The following is an 18,610-nucleotide window of genomic DNA, read 5'->3' as shown; positions in this document are numbered from 1 at the left end:
AGAGAGAGAGAGAGATAAAGATATACTTTATTTATTGTACAGCTTTCAGTGAATGACATTAGTCATGTAGTATTCCGTAGTATGTATACATATTCAGCAAAAAGTAGGTTTTATATAACGCCTGCCTAAAATAGTCTGGTAGGGGGTCCTCACTGGGTCCTTTCGGCGCCTCGGACAGCTGTCTGACTCGCTCCTCTGATTGGTCATCTTTCCGTTTCGTTCATTTGACGAGCAAAATAGTGTGCTAAGCTGAGTTCGGTAGCAAGAAAAGCAAAGCACCGTACATTATCCTAATTCGAAACCGCTACGATGTCAGACGAACAAACTGAGAGATCCGATGGGAAGATTGTGAAGATGGAGGTCGACTACAGTTCGACTGTGGACCAGCGTCTCCCAGAATGTGAAAAAATGGCTAAAGTAAGTGTAAAAGCTGCGCCGGCTGAGTCATGGTGCATCAGTGTCAGTGCGTTAGCAGCCGAGCTAACATCGACTTTGTGTTAGCACCAACCGGAAACATAGAACCGATATATTGAACCTAAAATGTATTTGATTAACTTTCACTAATTATAGTGACCATTATACTGTCACATACCCATAACGATGCGGGTTTGTTATTAGGCTCGCTAGCATGCTAGTGAGTTAGCGAAACGTCTGTCTTAGCGGTGTAGTCATTGGCAACATCTTAAGCTAACATGTTAGCCAGACAGAGTGCTTTTTAACTGTCTAAGTCCAAAAACAAAGTACTATTTGTCGAAAGAAAAACAAGTGTAACTCACTCTTAACTTGTGCATTTCTCTGTTGCAGGACGGCAAGCTGCAGGAAGCTATTGAGAGTTTGTTGTCATTGGAGAAGCAAACCAGAACGGTACGTTAAGCTATTTTGTACATTACACACCAAAACATGATAACATGCAAAATCTGCCTTATTGTTACTTATGAGCAAAAAGGTAACAACTCAGAACGGATCTTAAACTGTGTTTTCTGCTGCAACGGATCTAGGAACTGTAAATTGTCTTAACTGAGTAAACGAGGACTGTCACCCAGAGCAGTAAGAGTTATCCTGGAAAACGAGGAGTTCTGCTTTTCTGCCATGAAACATTTACCAAATTAACCAAAATATTCTGGGAACAAGTTTCATGTAACCCTAAAGTAGGCATTGGGTAGCAACCTATAGTCGTAGGATTTCCCCGGATAAGTTTACTTGGGTGGGTCCTCAGCGTCTAAAATCTATACATAGGGAAATGATACAGAGCTGTTAATGAAATAATTAATTCATCTATGTGGATTTTTGTAAGTATTTGATTCATTGTTTTCACTTATCTGCGTTCAACTCCTGCTCAGGCATCAGACATGGTGTCTACCTCCAGAATCCTCGTGGCTGTGGTCCAGATGTGTTATGAAGCCAAGGACTGGGATGCCCTGAATGAGAACATCATGTTGCTCACCAAAAGGAGGAGTCAGTTGAAACAGGTCAGATACTTATTTCTCCCTGATAGCAACTTTCTACCAGTTGTGTTCAAACATAATCACATAAGTTTTTGTGCCACCAAAAGTAACCATGTACACACCACTACTGACATATAACATTACCTAATAGCAAGCACTGCTGTTTGTCAATATTTTGTGCTGAACTGATTTCCCTTGATTGCAAATAAATAAGTACCAGGGTTCTAAATTAATACCTGTCAAATACAGGTAAAAATTAATTTTGGCGGGTGCATCACTTGCATTATACATGGCTCTGTTCTCTATCATTTATCCCCCTGGCAGTACCTCCTGCATTTCCCATGAATGCTGTGCTGTAATGCTACGTGATAACCAGTGAAACCAGCATGAGAAACCATGGAAATTAACGGAGCGTCCAACAGAAAACACATGGAAGAAGAAGAACGAACAGAGCCGTAGCAGGGAAATAGACTGAAAGAGGAGGGAGTTAGCTAACTTTAGTAAAGTCAAAAGTTAAGATAAACTAAGTGCGGCTGTGGTTGGGACAGACTTCTGGGGGCAAGAAGAGGAAAGAGGCAAGGGACGAGAATGTCGACAGAGAAATTAAGACTTTTTTTTTAAAGCCAAATGGCTGACAGGTCGTGAATGGCTTGTGTTTGATCACAAATATGCTTTGTCAGGATTGCTGCATGTACGTAAAAGGAAAAAACAAAAAGAACAATTTCGTTGGGTGAACTAGTAATTTTAAAGTCGGGGCAGTAAAGGACCATGAGAGTGCCCAAACTCATCAGGAGAGCCTAGGGAACTTGGATGTGAGATAGATGGCTAGATAGAGATAGATCCCAAGCTTGAAATGAAATGTTTGCAGTTTCTGTGTATAGATGGATAGATAGGTAGGTAGGTAGATAGATAGATAGATAGATAGATAGATAAAATAATAGGTCTATAGATAGATGGTAGATAAATAGACACATACCAAGCTTGAAACAAAATGCTTGCACTTTCTGTGTATATATTGTTGTATGTTTTGTCCTTAATGTGTTTTTCATGCCAACATGTTATAAAATTATCAAATGCATTCAATGTGGCACTCATAATTTCTGATATTTTCAGCAGAAAAATTTTGATAGTGGAAATTCTGATTCGCTGGTGATCAAAAAAGTTAATAAGGACCCTGGGAGTACCCATGAACAAAAATTACATAAGTTACTACATGTCCAGAACTTCTAACAAACATGATTCACTGAATACCTTGTAGTCCTTCTTTGTCAAGCTCTAAGGAGGATTAAATCTGTTTTTGTTTTGCTCTCTATCTTATCAGGCTGTTGCCAAGATGGTACAAGAATGTTACAAGTATGTGGATTGTGTGACTGATCAGGCCATCAAGCTGAGACTCATTGACACACTTCGCACCGTGACTGCTGGCAAGGTCTGTAATGTGTTCATGTGTGATAAAACAGAGTTTTATACTAGAGACAAAAGGAAAGTTGTGTAGATTTAAGCATCCGTCTTTTAGACTGGTATTTTGATCTTCTATATATTTCTTAAAAGTTTTTTATAATATGTTTTTGGCTGTATAATATTTGTTGTTTGTATATCTTGAGTTTCGTAGCAAAAAAATAATTCCCCCCTAGGATTATTAAAGTATTTCGGATTCTGTGCCAGATTGGTGGGGCCTGAAAGTCACAGGCTAACTATGACTTAGGCATCATATCCAGAGATCTGTGTATTATGAGGAGTTCCAGCCTTGTGGTGTAGCATGTTTATTTATCTTCAGGCACCCTTCAGAGTCCGTAAATGATGGCTTTTACTGAGGTTTTATGCCATTTTGAGTAATTGATTTACTGATAGCAGATACAAAAGTTGTCAGGTATATCATTAATACACTAAACATGTCCTCCTTGCAGATCTATGTAGAGATTGAGCGCGCCAGGCTGACAAGGACCTTGGCCAATATGAAGGAGAAGAGTGGAGAGATCAAAGAGGCCGCTTCCATCCTTCAGGAGCTGCAGGTAAGAGACTAATGGCCTTTATTTTCTTCCTTTTAGCATGAAGTAAAATCTCTTTGTGTTGTCTGGAGACAATTGGGGACATATGCGCTTTAAGAGGTTTGAAATAATTGGCTTGGATATTTTTTGTTTCCACATTTCAATAAGGGAAAATTATTGAAATGGAACCTTTCATTGCTAACAGTCAGGAAAGTTTTTAGTTGTTTTTTTTAATTTCCTGGCTCAGGTGGAGACATATGGCTCCATGGATAAAAAGGAGAAGGTGGAATTTATCTTGGAACAGATGAGGCTTTGCATTGCTGTCAAAGATTACATTCGCACCCAGATCATCAGCAAGAAGATAAACACCAAATTCTTCCAAGAGGAGGGCACCGAGGTAAGAGAAAGAGGACAGCAATAGAGCATTAACAAAATACTGCAATGTGTTGTTGGCTTGACAGCCATTGATGATGAAAAGCATTTGAGGACTGGCCAGTGTTCGCTTTTACAACCCTGTTTTGGAAACTGTCTGAATTCTATAGGTTTATGTAACTTAACATTTCATTTTGTCTAATAAACAACTTAGGAGTCCAAGCTGAAGTACTACAACCTGATGATTCAGGTAGACCAGCACGAGGGCTCCTACCTGTCTATCTGCAAACACTACCGTGCCATCTATGACACCCCCTGCATCTTGGAGGACAGCATCAAGTGGCAACAGGTACATGGGCTTTCTCTCAAGGCCACAGTATATTATTACAGAGTATTAAACATATGCATTTAAGGTGTGATTGTTTTTATGGTGTTACCAATCCACTACTGAATTCCCCCTTTTTGATAAATGGTTACAGTACAGTGTAAGGCAAGAGGAATTGTATTGTACTTTTTTACTGTCCGTTTCCTGCCTTATTGCTAGAACACAGAAGAAACAATATGTTCAGAAATGCAAGAGATTCATGTATCAGCCCTGACTAAATGAGCATTACCACTATTCTTTAGGGGGGGAGAATTTTACCTTTTACATTGGTACTGAAATCTACACCTTTGCACAGACGGGGCCCATGATTGGATTTTTCATCATAACATTACTCTGAACACATATCTAGGAAATTAACATCTTTTTGATCAATGCTCTTTTCCTTGAAAAATGACGATTACAGTATAGTTTTTAATAACAGTAAAACCAGCACTATATATCTGTTCCAAAACTTTACTTTGCTTGTTGCTATATGAGTGTCACTAGAAAAGCCATGAATGCATTTGTATTTCAGGCCCTGAAGAGTGTGGTGCTGTACGTGATTCTTTCCCCTTACGACAACGAACAGTCAGACCTTGTGCATAGAATCAGTGCGGACAAGAAACTGGAAGAAATTCCTAAATACAAGTAAGACATACTTTGTGCTCGTCTTCCTGTAGGCTTCACAATAAATATAACAATTTATGTGATGTGGGTCCAATTTCTATACAGAGTATGTACTATATTTCAGATGTCACTTATAGGCTGATGGAGAGTTTCTATTTTAACCGTACAGCTTCTCTAGCCTTTACTGCACTGGTTTAGAGCATGGATGGGTTATAGGCCCAGGAAACTCCCAGATTAAATAGCATGCACTGTGAAATCTCACTTGACATACGTAAACAATCAAGAAACACCACCGCCTTCTTTGGACCCAGGCTCACTTAAGAGTCAACATTTTTAATGCTTTTTGGAATCATGGACACCGTGTCCTCCAGTGTAAAGAGGAGAGGGACCATCCAGCTTATCAGCACACAGTTCAAAAGCCAGCATCCACGGTGGTATCCAGGGGGCATTAGTGTGCATGGGTAATCTGCACATCTGTGAAGGCATCATTAATAGTGAAAGATATATACAGGGTTTGGAGGAACATATGCTGCTATCTTTTTCAGGGAAGGCCTTGCCTCAGCAAGACAATACCAAACCACATTCTGTACGTATTACAACAGCATGGTTCCGTTGTAAAAGAGTCCAGTTGCTAAACTGACCTGCCTCCAGTCTTGACTTGACACCCATTGAAAATGTTTGGCACATTATGAAATGTAAAATAATACTAAGGAGACAGCAAACTGTTGAGCAGCTGAAATCCTACATCAAGCAAGAATGAGAAAACATTCTTTTCAAAATAACAGCAATTGTTCTCCTCAGTTCCCAAATGCTTACAGATGAGAAAAGAAGAGATGATGCAACAGAGTGTTAAACATGACCCTGTCCCAACTTTTCTGAAACATATTGCTGGCATCAAATTCTAAAGAGGAAGTTCAATAACAATTTTTTTCTGTTTCTTTCAACATTTTAAATGTGTTCTTTGTGCCTTTTTTTTCAATTACATATGAGGTTTCAATGATTTGCAAAACATTGAGTCCTGCTTTTATTTACATATTTTATTTACAGTAAGGTGTAAAAAAAGGCAAATGTTCATTATATTTCTCCTCCATTCCTAGGGACCTTCTGAAACAGTTCACCACTATGGAGCTGATGCGCTGGGCCTCACTGGTAGAGGATTATGGGAAGGAGCTGCGAGAAGGCTCATCTGACAGCCCCGCCACAGAGGTCTTCTCTTACTCAGAAGAGGGGGAGAAAAGGTGGAAAGACCTGAAGAACAGAGTGGTGGAGCATGTAAGTCCCACAAGTGTAGGCTCCTCTCAATTAGAAGTGATACATGCATATTTAGGTGGCTTGGAGAATGTGTTGGCGCTCGGCATTCTTTCTTATTCGTGTGTGTGTGTGTGTGTGTGTGTGTGTGTGTGTGTGTGTGTGTGTGTGTGTGTGTGTGTGTGTGTGTGTGTGTGTGTGTGTGTGTGTGTGTGTGTGTGTGTGTGTGTGTGTGTGTGTGTGTGTGTGTGTGTGTGTGTGTGTGTGTGTGTGTGTGTGTGTGTGTGTGTGTGTGTGTGTGTGTGTGTGTGTGTGTGTGTGTGTGTGTGTGTGTGTGTGTGTGTGTGTGTGTGTGTGTGTGTGTGTGTGTGTGTGTGTGTGTGTGTGTGTGTGTGTGTGTGTGTGTGTGTGTGTGTGTGTGTGTGTGTTCAGATTAATACTCATATTCCTAGATTTCACTCATAAATATTTTTTTTTTTTAGCTGCAAGTGTTGATGTGACCTGGAAAGCACCTCTGTTCTAACCTGAAGTAATTATCATATTCTACAGCTATGTATGTTAATGAAATTCTCCCTTTCCCCCCCAGAACATAAGAATAATGGCCAAATACTATACCAGAATCACAATGAAGAGAATGGCTGGACTCCTTGACCTCTCTATTGACGTAAGCATCACTTTTCATAATCATCTATCTTAATTCAGCGATTATGACTTGCAGTTAGTTGTTGCTTTTGGATAACAAGGAAACTAATCATCAGGATTAAGACTTGCTGAAGATAAATTTTTAAGTCCATGTAAAGCAATGACAAAAGTGGTTCTGGGTTTGTCATACATCTTCAAGTATGAAGAAAATAAGGTTTCAAAATCATAAAAAAGAAGCAGTCTTTTCTGAAACACTGGGGTTGTGTATTCTGGGGGGGTGTCGGGTGGAGGGGCTGAAAACACACACAAACCTCAGTTACGATCTGAAAAAGGAGCTGCAGGAAGATAAATGAACACTTGTTATTTTTAAGCTAACTATAGTCCTATAAGTGACACCAAAGCATTATGACAGTAAGTATGAGCACACATGTCACACGTGAAGTGGATCTCATGTTTCGATGGGTGATCGTCTAATTTCCATTATGTGTTGGCCATGAGCTTTCGTCTGTATCCAATTTTGGCTTTATAAAGGCTCATTTTTTTTTTGACTCTGTAGCTAGTAAAAACATGGTTCTGGGTTCTTTACCAGCTGCTTTTAGGCATTTTTCTCTTTTTTCTAGCAAACAAAATGAACAAAGAGGTACCCTCACACAATACAAAGTCAGTGGAGAGCAGTGAATTGCTACACCTACGGTGTGGGCAGGGCGCTCTGTCTCTGTGGCTCCAGTTCGTAATGGAGCCAAGACCAAAAAATACAAATCTCAAAAAATGTGAAAAACTCTTCAATGCTTCAACTCCGTAATTCAGTATTACACAAATTACAGTATTTTCACATGTTGACAGCAATAATTTTGTGTTTAATGTGTTTTGAATAATATCTCTGAATGTACTTTAGCCGGACTTTAAAGACTAACACAATGTATGTATTTACAGGAATCCGAGGAGTTCCTCTCTAGCCTGGTTGTAAACAAGACCATCTACGCCAAGGTTGACAGGCTGGCTGGCATCATCAACTTTCAGAGGCCTAAAGACCCCAACGACCTGCTCAACGACTGGTCGCACAAACTCAACTCTCTCATGTCTCTGGTCAACAAGACCACGCATCTCATTGCCAAGGAGGAGATGATCCACAACCTGCAGTGAAACAAGAACATAGAGCATTATTTTATGTTTTGGTTTCTATTTGTTTGTTTTTGAATATACAGCATATTGGCAGATTGTGTTTGCAGCGTTATTACAATGTCATATAATTGGAGATAAATCTGCAGCACATGCACAGTACCCTGAGTTTGTTCATTTTTTACTATCCAGTAAAACCTTGACAATAAACACATGAGCATCTCACTTTTTTTCCATCCCTCTGTCAGTGACTGGATCTCTAAATATACTTCCCATTGCCATTTAAAGGATTATAGACAGTAATTTAAAATGTATTGCTGTATGCAAACATCACTGAAAACTCTTTTAAATGTGTACTTGGAAATGTAAACAATAAACTCCTCACATTTGTTTATCAATTGTAGGTTTTATACATTATTTACCATGAGTGGCGTACATTCAAAGATGACGTCTATAAAGTATATGTTTTTTCCTTTGGAAACAAGTTGCACAGCGTCCATAAGTAGTCATCATAGTCAAGATAAGTCTGGATGAACTCAATATAATAGTCTCTGTCTCACGCTTAACTATCAAAATCTCATCGAGTTCCCCTCCAACAGGCCGCGTCTGCAGATGTGGCAGCGGCATGATGCTCTGGGTAAGGAAATACAGCCCAGTGCCATTCATTTGACCATTAGAGGGAGAGGGATCAGGCAGAAAATCCCTAGTTTGATCCATCTTTGAGTGTGCATGTAGTTTGGGAGAAATATGAAACCCCATTTTCAAATGTGAATACATTTCTTTGCATGGAGATCTAAGCAAAGTATATAATCCTGTATGAACAGTTCCAGTCTGGTTTCCGTCCCCTCCACAGTACCGAAACCACACTTGTAAAAATCACCAATGAACTCCTCATGGCAGCTGATTCTGGTCTACTCACTATCCTCATCCTCCTCGACCTGAGTGCTCCCTTTGACACCATCAGCCACCCCACCCTCCTCAATAGATTATGTTCCATCGGCATCACCCACACTCCACTAAACTGGTTCCGATCCTACCTCTCAGGTTGCACTAAGTTCAAATCCTTCACATTCCAGCATTCCCCCGTCACTTCAGGTGTGCCCCAGGGCTCTGTGCTGGGGTCCCTCCTTTTCATCATTTACCTTCTTCCCCTCTGCAATATCTTCCGTAAGTACAACATCAGTTTTCACTGTTATGCGGATGACACCCAACTCTACCTCTCCAGTAAACCTACCTCCACCCTCCCACCCTCATCCCTTGCTGACTGCCTAACAAACATAACATCTTGGTTCTCCTCCAATTTTCTCAAACTAAACAGTGACAAAACTGAGGTTCTCCTCATTGGTTCCAAATCAACACTATTCAAAACCGACAGTTTCTCAATAGCCATCGACAACTCCACTGTCTCCCCCTCTCCACAAGAGTCTGGGTGTCATCCTCAACAGTACTCTATCTTTTCACTCTCATATCAATAACATTACTCAGTCTGCTTATTTGCACCTACGCAACATCAACCGCCTCACCCCCCATGCCACTTCTATTCTTGTTCATAGCCTTTTCACTTCTCGCCTCGATTACTGCAATTCTCCCCTCTCCGGTGTCACTCACAAATCCCTCCATAAACTCCAGTTAGTCCAGAACTCAGCTGCCCGCATCATCACAAGGACCCCATCCATCCACCACATCACCCCCGTCCTACAACAGCTCCACTGGCTCCCAATCAAGTTCCGCATTGAATTCAAACCCTCCTCTTAGCATTTAAGTCCATCCACAGTTTATAATTGTGGGTGTTGCACTGTTTTTAACAAATGTACCCTCGTCCTTGAGTGCTTAGAAAGGCACCTATAAATAAAATGTATTATTATTATTATTATCCCGTAGTCTCAAAGCTTTTTCTTTTTTTTCTTTACAGCTGTGATTGCTCGGCTTGGGACATAAAACTTACCGTTTGGTCTGTTGTACTTGTACTGTAATTGCTGAGCAAAAATAACTTTTTTTTTAAACGTTTGATAACGTTTTTTGGCACTCAATGAGTGACTGTTTGTTTGAGACTGCATGAATTCTTGTAGCTTCTCTCCCTGTTTTTCGTGTTGTGATCTATCAAATTATTCTAAAGTGCTTTAAAAAGTATCTAGGAGCTTAATTGAAATTGCTTTTAATTAATTTTAATGACATTAGTAATGCCTGTATTCCGACCTATGTTACCTCAAGAACAGAGCAAGCATCAATGCTATGAGTTACAGCTGGGCTTTTCTTGCTATGACAGGTTGAAAATAGGTCTGCAATGGATCTTAATGGCGAAAAGCTAGAGTGTTAATCACACTTTAAGTGACTCTACTATAAACTCTCTAGTCCTGCTAAAATACAAAAATATACACTGTGGATGGCATCCCATATAGAGTTTAATAAGGCTGACAAGGATTGGGTTGATGACAATCCAAAAGAAAAGGCAGTCCACAGTAGCCTATAACTCCCTTTGGTTGTTCAGCATGGTTTGAATCCGCAACAAAAACAAGGTTTGTCCCAAGAATAAACTGCCTCTATTTTTCTGTTCTCGTACCAAGATAAGCTAAGGGGAAAACCATGTGTTCTGAGAAAAATGTCACCTCTATGTACAAATTATGCAGCGTTTTTATCGCTCCAGTTCTACAGAATATGGGGTATTCTAAAATGTGGCATTTTAATTTTCTTTTTTAACATAAATGTTTAAAGGAATAAAATAGGAATTTTGACGAGAAGGATTCCTGCCGTCAGAGGCCCCCCACTCTCTCTCACACACACGCGCACTAACACGCACTAACAAACAGTCCTCTCAACCTTCAGATCAGTACATCCCACTATGCTTTGCGATGGTCTGACAAGTGGATCCAAGATGGCGTAGAAAGTAAAGCTAGGTAAGTGTTGACTTCCCATTTTCAGCCCTTTCAGTTGTCCTTTTCATCGCAAAGCCACTGACATGAAGCCCCTCCACAAATCATTATGATAACGGCAAATGCTTTGAGTTCATGCAGGGATAACAACACGATGTCATATCAATTATGTGCGCCTAAACACCGTGGCAAAATTACAGGCCCGAACCCGTTTTGTTACGGCGAACCCAGCTAGTAGCTAGCTAGCGTGCTATCATTAGCAAAGCAGCCAGCTATTCTTGTTGTGAGCTTGCCAGTTTGGTGCCAAGAAAGGCCGTGTTTTGGCTAGCAAGCTAACGGTTAGCTGTGCATACTCTGGTTAGTGGGAACACTGTTTACCCCCTCGCAAAGGGGAACTGCGAGTTAACCAACATTAGTGGGGACATTTTCAGGGCTTTGTAACGCTGCCGTCATCGCTCTGACTTGCAACAGTCATGACAAGTTCACTAGACAAACAACAGCTTTAACTCCAGCTACTGAAAGACGAAAACAAGTGATTGCCAACGTTTGTTTGTTAGTGTATGGTCTCTTGATGTCTACTAATTCAAATTTTAATACATTTGTAAGTTTTATAGACGTGTATTCTACACATTGCTGCTAACGATACTGTCGAGCCCAAAGGTTATTTCAGGATGAAAGCAATCGATGTTGTTTTACAATTATCCATAGCTATTAAAATTAGCTTTCTCCTCCACTGTGCTGCATTCGAGCCTGTAACCTCTGTAGTAGGATCCCACGAAAGCACACTATAACAAGGCAGGTGTCCACCCACTGTATCCCGCCAAACTATTTGTTGTTGCCTCTATAAAGTAGTTGGCTTGAAAGCATTGGGTATCATCAGCTATTCTTACTGTTACAAATAGGAGTGTAAAACGCTCCATAGGGTTTAAAATAACCTCTCCTAATTGGAGATGGTAAGACATTAAGATCATTCCTAAGTTTGGGTTCATCTTTGACCCTATTTTCCATTTCCCAGCAAGCAATTTCCAACCCCTATTTTGCATATGCCACATACTGTACAACATTTGCTAACTACATTGTTATGATAAATGATGTCCCTCAATGTTGTAAATAGAAACACTAAAGTAAAGTTTCCAGGGGTACTAATACTTTTTCAATACCACATGTTTACTGTAAGACGATATAATATCTACATTTGATAGCATTGAAAGTACTGAAGCTACTAAAAAAGATCTACAATCAGATTTTAACCCAAGGCTGCACAGATGACACAACAAGGAAGTAAATCAACTCAGTGTTTGAATGTGTTCAGTAACTTTTTATGAACCAGCACGTTGTGTAGGATATAATTTTTAAAGAACAAAAAAGTCATATTTTTTTCCCATGATATCGAAAGGGGTATTGAGTATTGTTTTTTTTATATTAGTATTGTCGCAATTGTGATAACCTTATATTAGAATATGTCCTATTTGCCACCATAGCAATAATGCCATAAGATGACTGCCTTGTCATTCAAATACAATCTAAATTCACTTCCCGAAATGCACATGCACCTGTCTTGTGGAAACACATCCTGGACCACTCAGAGCGTTTACATGCAGTTTAAAAACCCAATTATATTCGGGTTAAGGTCATACCCTGGGAAACACCATACCCCGGGTAAAATCTGGGTTTTCATCTGGGTTAACAGACCTAGAGAACTCCTTCAGTTCCCCGATCAAGCGTCTTTGAGTACTGAGAAAAGGTCTATATAAAATTGATCTATCATTATTTGGCATGTAAACAGCATTCTCTGATTATTATCTTGTTTCTTGTCCCCACTCCGTGGCAGTGGCTTTTGACCCGGAAATAAAATAAACCAGAAAGCAACGGCGCGAAAAACAACAATAATAGACCGTTACCTTTTAAATTGAGGGAGAACTTTGCAATGGCAAGTAAAATTACAAACAAGAAGACCCATTTCGGTCGTAATTTTGTCCAAAACTCGGCTGTTTGTGACTTTTACAAAGGGGAACCGGACAAAAAAGCTGTATTCACTCCAGCTGTATGTTGGCGGAGAGCCACCTACTGTACCGGAGGTCGGGCTACTCCGTCATTTTCTCATTCAACCCCCGCTCATGTATACAGGGGGAACTTCAATAATCCGATCATTCCCTAAACCGGGGTAAGGCAATTTGGGGGTTACTGATGTGCATGTAAACGCACTGACGGTTTCTTGTTTTAAGATGCTCCAGGCTATATGTGGTATCACGGTATGGCTACTGCAACATTATTGGTCATAATATGGCCAGTTACCACATATGCATAGTATACAGTCATGTATACATTGTTTAGCCTACATAATATTGTTCCTCGTCTGAATGCTTTATTTTTTTGAGGAAGTGAATTCAGCAACAGTCTACTCTTTCCTTGTGTAAAAGATGAAACTGTAGAGAGAGCTGTAATATTTGGGTCAGAAACTGTAGATGAAACACTGAAGTGTTAACTATTTAGAACATGCATTTGTTCATGCTTAATATTGTACAAACTTTGTCTGCCTTTGGAGATGAGTGTGCTGTTACCAGCAACATTGGAAAATATTGCATTGTAACTTTCATGGCCGCAGTGTTAATTCTCAGTAGAATAACATCAGTTAAAACCTATAATAAATCCTGAACATTTTTTTTTTTTACATCATATTAAGTCAGTTTCATTTGTTCACCCAACATCTAATGTACATTTGTGAGAGAATCTGTTAAGTTTATGGTCAGAGACAAGAACAGGCTGTCTTAAAGGCACTGCCAGTTAGGAAAGAGCAGCTGCTACAATCATAGTTGCCTGTTTCTGGGTATTCAAGAAGTAACTGATTATCTGAAACACTTACTGCAGGGTTAATACGCTCTTTATTGCAAAATGATGCCAATGTGGCAGATGCACTCAGTTTTTCCCTCTTCTCACATAGTCCGTTATGGCACATGGTGGAATACCCATAAATGTTTTTTAATGAAAAAAAAAAAGTTTTCTACCAGGATGTGACATTGTCCGTTATTTTGTCTTCTTCATGCTGCTAATGCAGCTTTAACACAGCCTACGTTAGTTGTCTGCTGTCTCATTTTCAAGGACTAACTCACAAATATATCCAAAATTATGGGGCAACAGGCCACAAATTCACTGTTCCTTTTGAGCCAGTCATAATCAAAAGCTGAATTCCAGGCTGTGGAGAGGGCCAGGATGGAAATCCAGCATCAGCTAATTGTTGTGGAATCTTTATTAGCAACCAATTCTGCCAGCCATCTTTGCACATAATAACTATGATGGGGCTTTTTGGGCAGCGTTTTTGTGATAAAGGGTGTTTTTCTACCAGCCTGAGATAAGCTACAATGCCAACGGTGAAACCAGTAAGGTGGAAATAAGACCAAAGATTACTGAGCTATTAGCCAAGATTGAGCATTTGTTACTCTGGTGTTCAGCAGGTCATGGTGTACCATCCCTATCTTCATTTGTACTGGTTGGTGTGAAGGAGGGCACGCTACTTCTCGTAATCTCGGAGTGAGGTTTAGATTATCATGCTGTAGCCTTGCTGCTTTTTTGTTGATTGGCTAAGCATTAATGGAATTTTGCTGGGGCCACAAAGACTGTGGGGATTGTACAGTACAGTATAGTGCTATAATAGTCATCTTACATCAACTATAATTTTACACATTTTCAAACTTGAAAAGTTGACTCCAAGGGGCTCTGCGTGGGCCAGTGACAGACTGATGGCAGCATTAAGGTAGGGCCTAGGTGCTGTGATAACAGAATCATGGACAGAATTGTGAAATTGAGAAGAAATAAAAAACAAAAACACACTATAACACAGCTTCTATGAGCCCTAAATAAAGTAAGTGCTAAAATCTACGTCTTAGTTTCCAACTGCCCCTCTGTAACTGTAATTTAAAAAAACAAAACATTAAAAGAATTATTAGGCTTGGTGGGGGGTCAACTTAGACCCGGTGTGCCAACTTGATATCTAAGAATAGGGAAAACATGCACTTTCAGACCAAATCAGTGACTTAGGGCGCACTTACACTGTCCTTCCGCACCTGGCCAAAACAGGTTTTACAGGTAAAGCCTAGCTCGTTTGACCAGTGTGAGTGCAATCGCTCCTTACCTAGCTGCGGCCAGCTGCGTCCACGGCCCGTTTGAGAGAGTTGGGCTTTTGTAAAGCGTGTTTGCACATGTACAAACAGGAGCATGCGCACAACATGCGTGGACATTTAACAACAACAACAACAACAATGGCAGCAAAGGTTCACGTTGGTGTGAAGCGGAGGTGAAGTGTTTACTGCAGATTTGGACAGATGAAAATATTCAAAAACAGTCGGACAAGACGCGCAAAAACTCAGAGGTCTATGGAAAGATTTATAAACAAAGCGACCCATCGCAATGGCGTCAATCAATGTGTGTGTTACGGCATGATGACGTATGGACAGGCAAGACGCATTTGCGCGAGGCCCAGGCAGTGGGAGTACAAACGGGCTGGCCAGCGGGGGGGAGAGGGAGGGGGGGACAAGTACCCTAACGCCTGGGGCGCGGTACGGGCGGACAGTGTGAGTGCGCCCTTAGGATAAACCAGCTTTTTGATTAACAAATGTTATCTGTCCTGGCTTCATGATCCTTCTTTCAACTAGGTCTGGGTGATATGATGATTCTGATGATGATGATGTTGTTGTATATCATCAAAACCATGTACAAATGTCTGTTAGGGTTGGGTGATATTGAAATTCCTCTACTGACGCTATAACTTTAAGAAAACGATATATATTCCCTCCCAAAAAAGAGATGGAGATAGTTTACAGGAGGGCATGCTGAGATCAATAAGTCAGATAAATCAAGTCTCATTGATCGACACTGTTGTTTGGAGTGAAGAAAGCACATTATTACTTTTTGTCCACAACCTGTGGGTTTGGTGAATTGGTGAATTTACTGTTTATCAGACCAAAGCTGGTGAACGCACCCCACCGCTACTACTACTAACCAGTGTTGCATGAAAGTACTGTGCAAGGCAAGCTAACTAATCAACTGGTTTGTTAGCTAGCTAGCTTGCTAATTCTGCAATGCTTTAATGCTACAGTGGTAACAGAAAATGAGGCGACCTATGTAGCACTGTGCTTTTCTATGCTGTGACTGTGAACAGTGTGTGCATTACATTAGCGTACATCACTTCATGCTAACTTCAAAGACAAAAGTGAGGGCAAAATGGCATCACTGATCTTTTTTTTTTTTTTACAGAATATTCAGTTTTACCTCTGCTAAAAACAAAGACTCAGCATATTGGCGTGTTGTTCACTACCAAGCCGGCTTGTAACTGGTAGGCTATCGACAACATTATCTTTACTTCACCTGTTTAACTGACTTTTAGTTTAGTTAACAAACACTCGACTGTAAGCCTATTTCACGGAGTGATGGTGGTGTGGTGAGGACCATTATCGATGCCAAACAATATTGGTTAAATGATAATCTTGTCATATAATCCAGGCCTTACAGTCTAATTTTGCACTAAAGTTCAATTGAGAAAATACTCAATACTTTTCATTTGTCAAGTATTTAATTCACACAGAAATTCACTAAAATAGGCTCTCGTGCGCGTACACACACACACACACACACACACACACACACACACACACACACACACACACACACACACACACACACACACACACACACACACACACACACACACACACACACACACACACACACACACACACACACAGTTATCAAGATATGGAGTTATCCATATCGGGATAGAAGTCACATTGGGGCATACTTTTCAAAAGCCTTCCATGTCTTATTCGATACTTATTCTTACATATACAAAGCAGACAATCGCATGGTTGTCTATGAATTAAATTCAGTCCCTTGTACTTGTTATGCCTAAATGCGCAGAAACATTGCTGGATGTTGTATGGATCCTGCCACCACCACCTACAACCACACACAAACTCCTCCACACAGAACCAAAGACTACTTAGCCTTGAATATGAGTGAATGTTTAGATATAAACTTATTAGTGACTCACACTCTCTCTCTCTTTTATTAAATAAGATGACAGTAGGTTCACTCAAAGGATGCTGCTGGTCCAACATGGCCTGTTGTTTGCTTTGCAAACATTGATTATCATAACATGTTGTGATTGACTAAACCTCCTAAACTGAGAATGTGTCTGACGTCTTTAGCCAAGCCTATAATCATTACTCTATTATTTGACAATGAGTGTAAATGTCATTGCATAACCAAGTAAGCATACCCACATTTTTACTTTTAAATTGCATGCATTATGATGAAGCATAAGACTTTTACAAAAAGGTTGACATTCTGTGTAAAATAAAAATGGAATCATTGCATATCATTGAAACGCCATATGTAATTGAAAATAGCACAAAGACAACATTTGCAATATTGAAAGAAACAGAACATGTAATTGTTTTCTTGAAAATTATATTCCTCATTTAGAATTTGATGCCAGCAACACACTTCTAAACAGTTTTGACAGGGTCATGTTTACCCCTTTGTAGCATTAACCCTTCTTTTGACAACACTGTTCAACTGTAAGCTTTTGGGAATTGATGAGACCAATTGCTGTTATTTTAAAGGGTCTCTTTTGTTGTATTTTATGTTTCGTAATATGCAAAACATTTGAATGAGTGACAAGTCGCGACTGCCGTCCTGCCAGTTTAGCACCCTTTTACTATGGAGCCATTCTATTGTTATACGTGCAGAATGTGGTAATGTTGGAATTGTCTTGCTGAAATGAGCAAGGCCTTCCCTGAAAACGATATGGTCTACTTGGCAGCACATGTTGCTCCAAAACCTATATCGATCAGCGTTAATGGTGCCTTCACAAATATGTAGGCTACTAAGGCTGCACTCACACTGTCCATCCCTACCGTGCCCCGTGCTTTAGGGTACTTGCCCCCCCCCCCACGCCCCAGGCCCGTTTGTACTCGCACTACTTCGGCCTCGCGCGAATGATTCTTGCCTGCCTATACGTCATCACGCCGTAACAAGTCACACGCATTGATTGACGTCTCTTTGTTTACAAATCTTTCCATATACCTCATATTTTGTGCGTCTTGTCGACTGTTTTTGAATATTTTCATCTGACCAAATCTGCAGTAAACACTCCACCTCTGCAACTCACCAACATGAACCTTTCGCCGCCATTGTTTTAAATGTCCGCGCATGGTCCGTCCTTCTTTTTTCTATGTCCGAACAGGCACACATAAAATGACGTCAGAACCACCATAGGCCTCGTACTCGTACACGTGTGCAGGCTCGTGCTCATACATGTGCAAACGTGCTTTACAAAAGCCCACCTCTCCCAAACGGGCCGTGGCCGGCAAGCATACTGCTCCATGGCACTGTATGTTTGTACTCACACTGGTCAAACCTTACATGGTTGCATGGTTGCAAGAACAACATGGCTGACGAAGAATGAAGGAAAACTCAGCAGAAGTCTGTCCATTGGTAAGGTCTGTACAACAGCTACAAAGTACACCAGCAGCACAATAAATCTTTAAAATCTTGTTAGACGACATGGGGAAAGATACGCAGGTGATGAGGATTATGTGGATGCTAGTAATGTTACAGCTAGCACAAGCAAGAACACGCAAGACAAAGGCATGGATCTTAAAAACCTTTTCCAGCCACAACCGTTTTATCCCTCAATACCCAAGACCTTACATGGTACAGTCTTTGGTCCTTTGTAGTACTTTGACAGTAGGCTGTCTTTTTTTGTCTCCCTTTTGTCAATTGGAAAAGTAATACACCATGACATGTTATTCTGAAATGATTCTGAATTTCAAATTTTGACTCGTCAAACCACAGGATAGTTTTCCACTTGATACCATCTTAAATGAGCTCAGGCCCAGAGAAGACGACAGTGTTTCTTGATCTGGTTTATATACAGTT

General features: G+C 40.4%; 2 protein-coding genes across 4 annotated transcripts in view; both read left to right on the top strand.

Moving 5' to 3' along the window:
- Positions 1-239: 239 nt before the first annotated feature.
- Positions 240-8,199, top strand: psmd12 (proteasome 26S subunit, non-ATPase 12). Its single transcript, XM_083935065.1, has 11 exons — positions 240-417; positions 805-864; positions 1,341-1,469; positions 2,767-2,874; positions 3,353-3,457; positions 3,681-3,830; positions 4,020-4,154; positions 4,705-4,817; positions 5,894-6,068; positions 6,631-6,708; positions 7,620-8,199. The coding sequence occupies exons 1-11, from the start codon at positions 310-312 to the stop codon at positions 7,827-7,829; spliced, it is 1,371 nt and encodes a 456-aa protein (XP_083791191.1). The 5' UTR covers positions 240-309; the 3' UTR covers positions 7,830-8,199.
- A 2,457-nt stretch (positions 8,200-10,656) lies between these two features.
- The window catches only part of helz (helicase with zinc finger), a 65,073-nt gene continuing 57,119 nt past the window's right edge, over positions 10,657-18,610 (top strand). For 2 of the 3 annotated variants that reach the window (XM_083938615.1, XM_083938617.1), the window contains exon 1: positions 10,678-10,699. The gene's annotated coding sequence lies outside the window, so the exon portion shown is untranslated. Of the gene's footprint in view, positions 10,700-18,610 lie in introns of all 3 variants that reach the window. The other variant, XM_083938616.1, reaches the window with a different exon arrangement.

Source organism: Echiichthys vipera, assembly GCF_963691815.1.
Source record: "Echiichthys vipera genome assembly, chromosome: 2".
Taxonomy (NCBI): domain Eukaryota; kingdom Metazoa; phylum Chordata; class Actinopteri; order Perciformes; family Trachinidae; genus Echiichthys; species Echiichthys vipera.
Note: the sequence above shows the minus strand (reverse complement) of the source record. Positions and strands in the feature narration are given on the sequence as shown.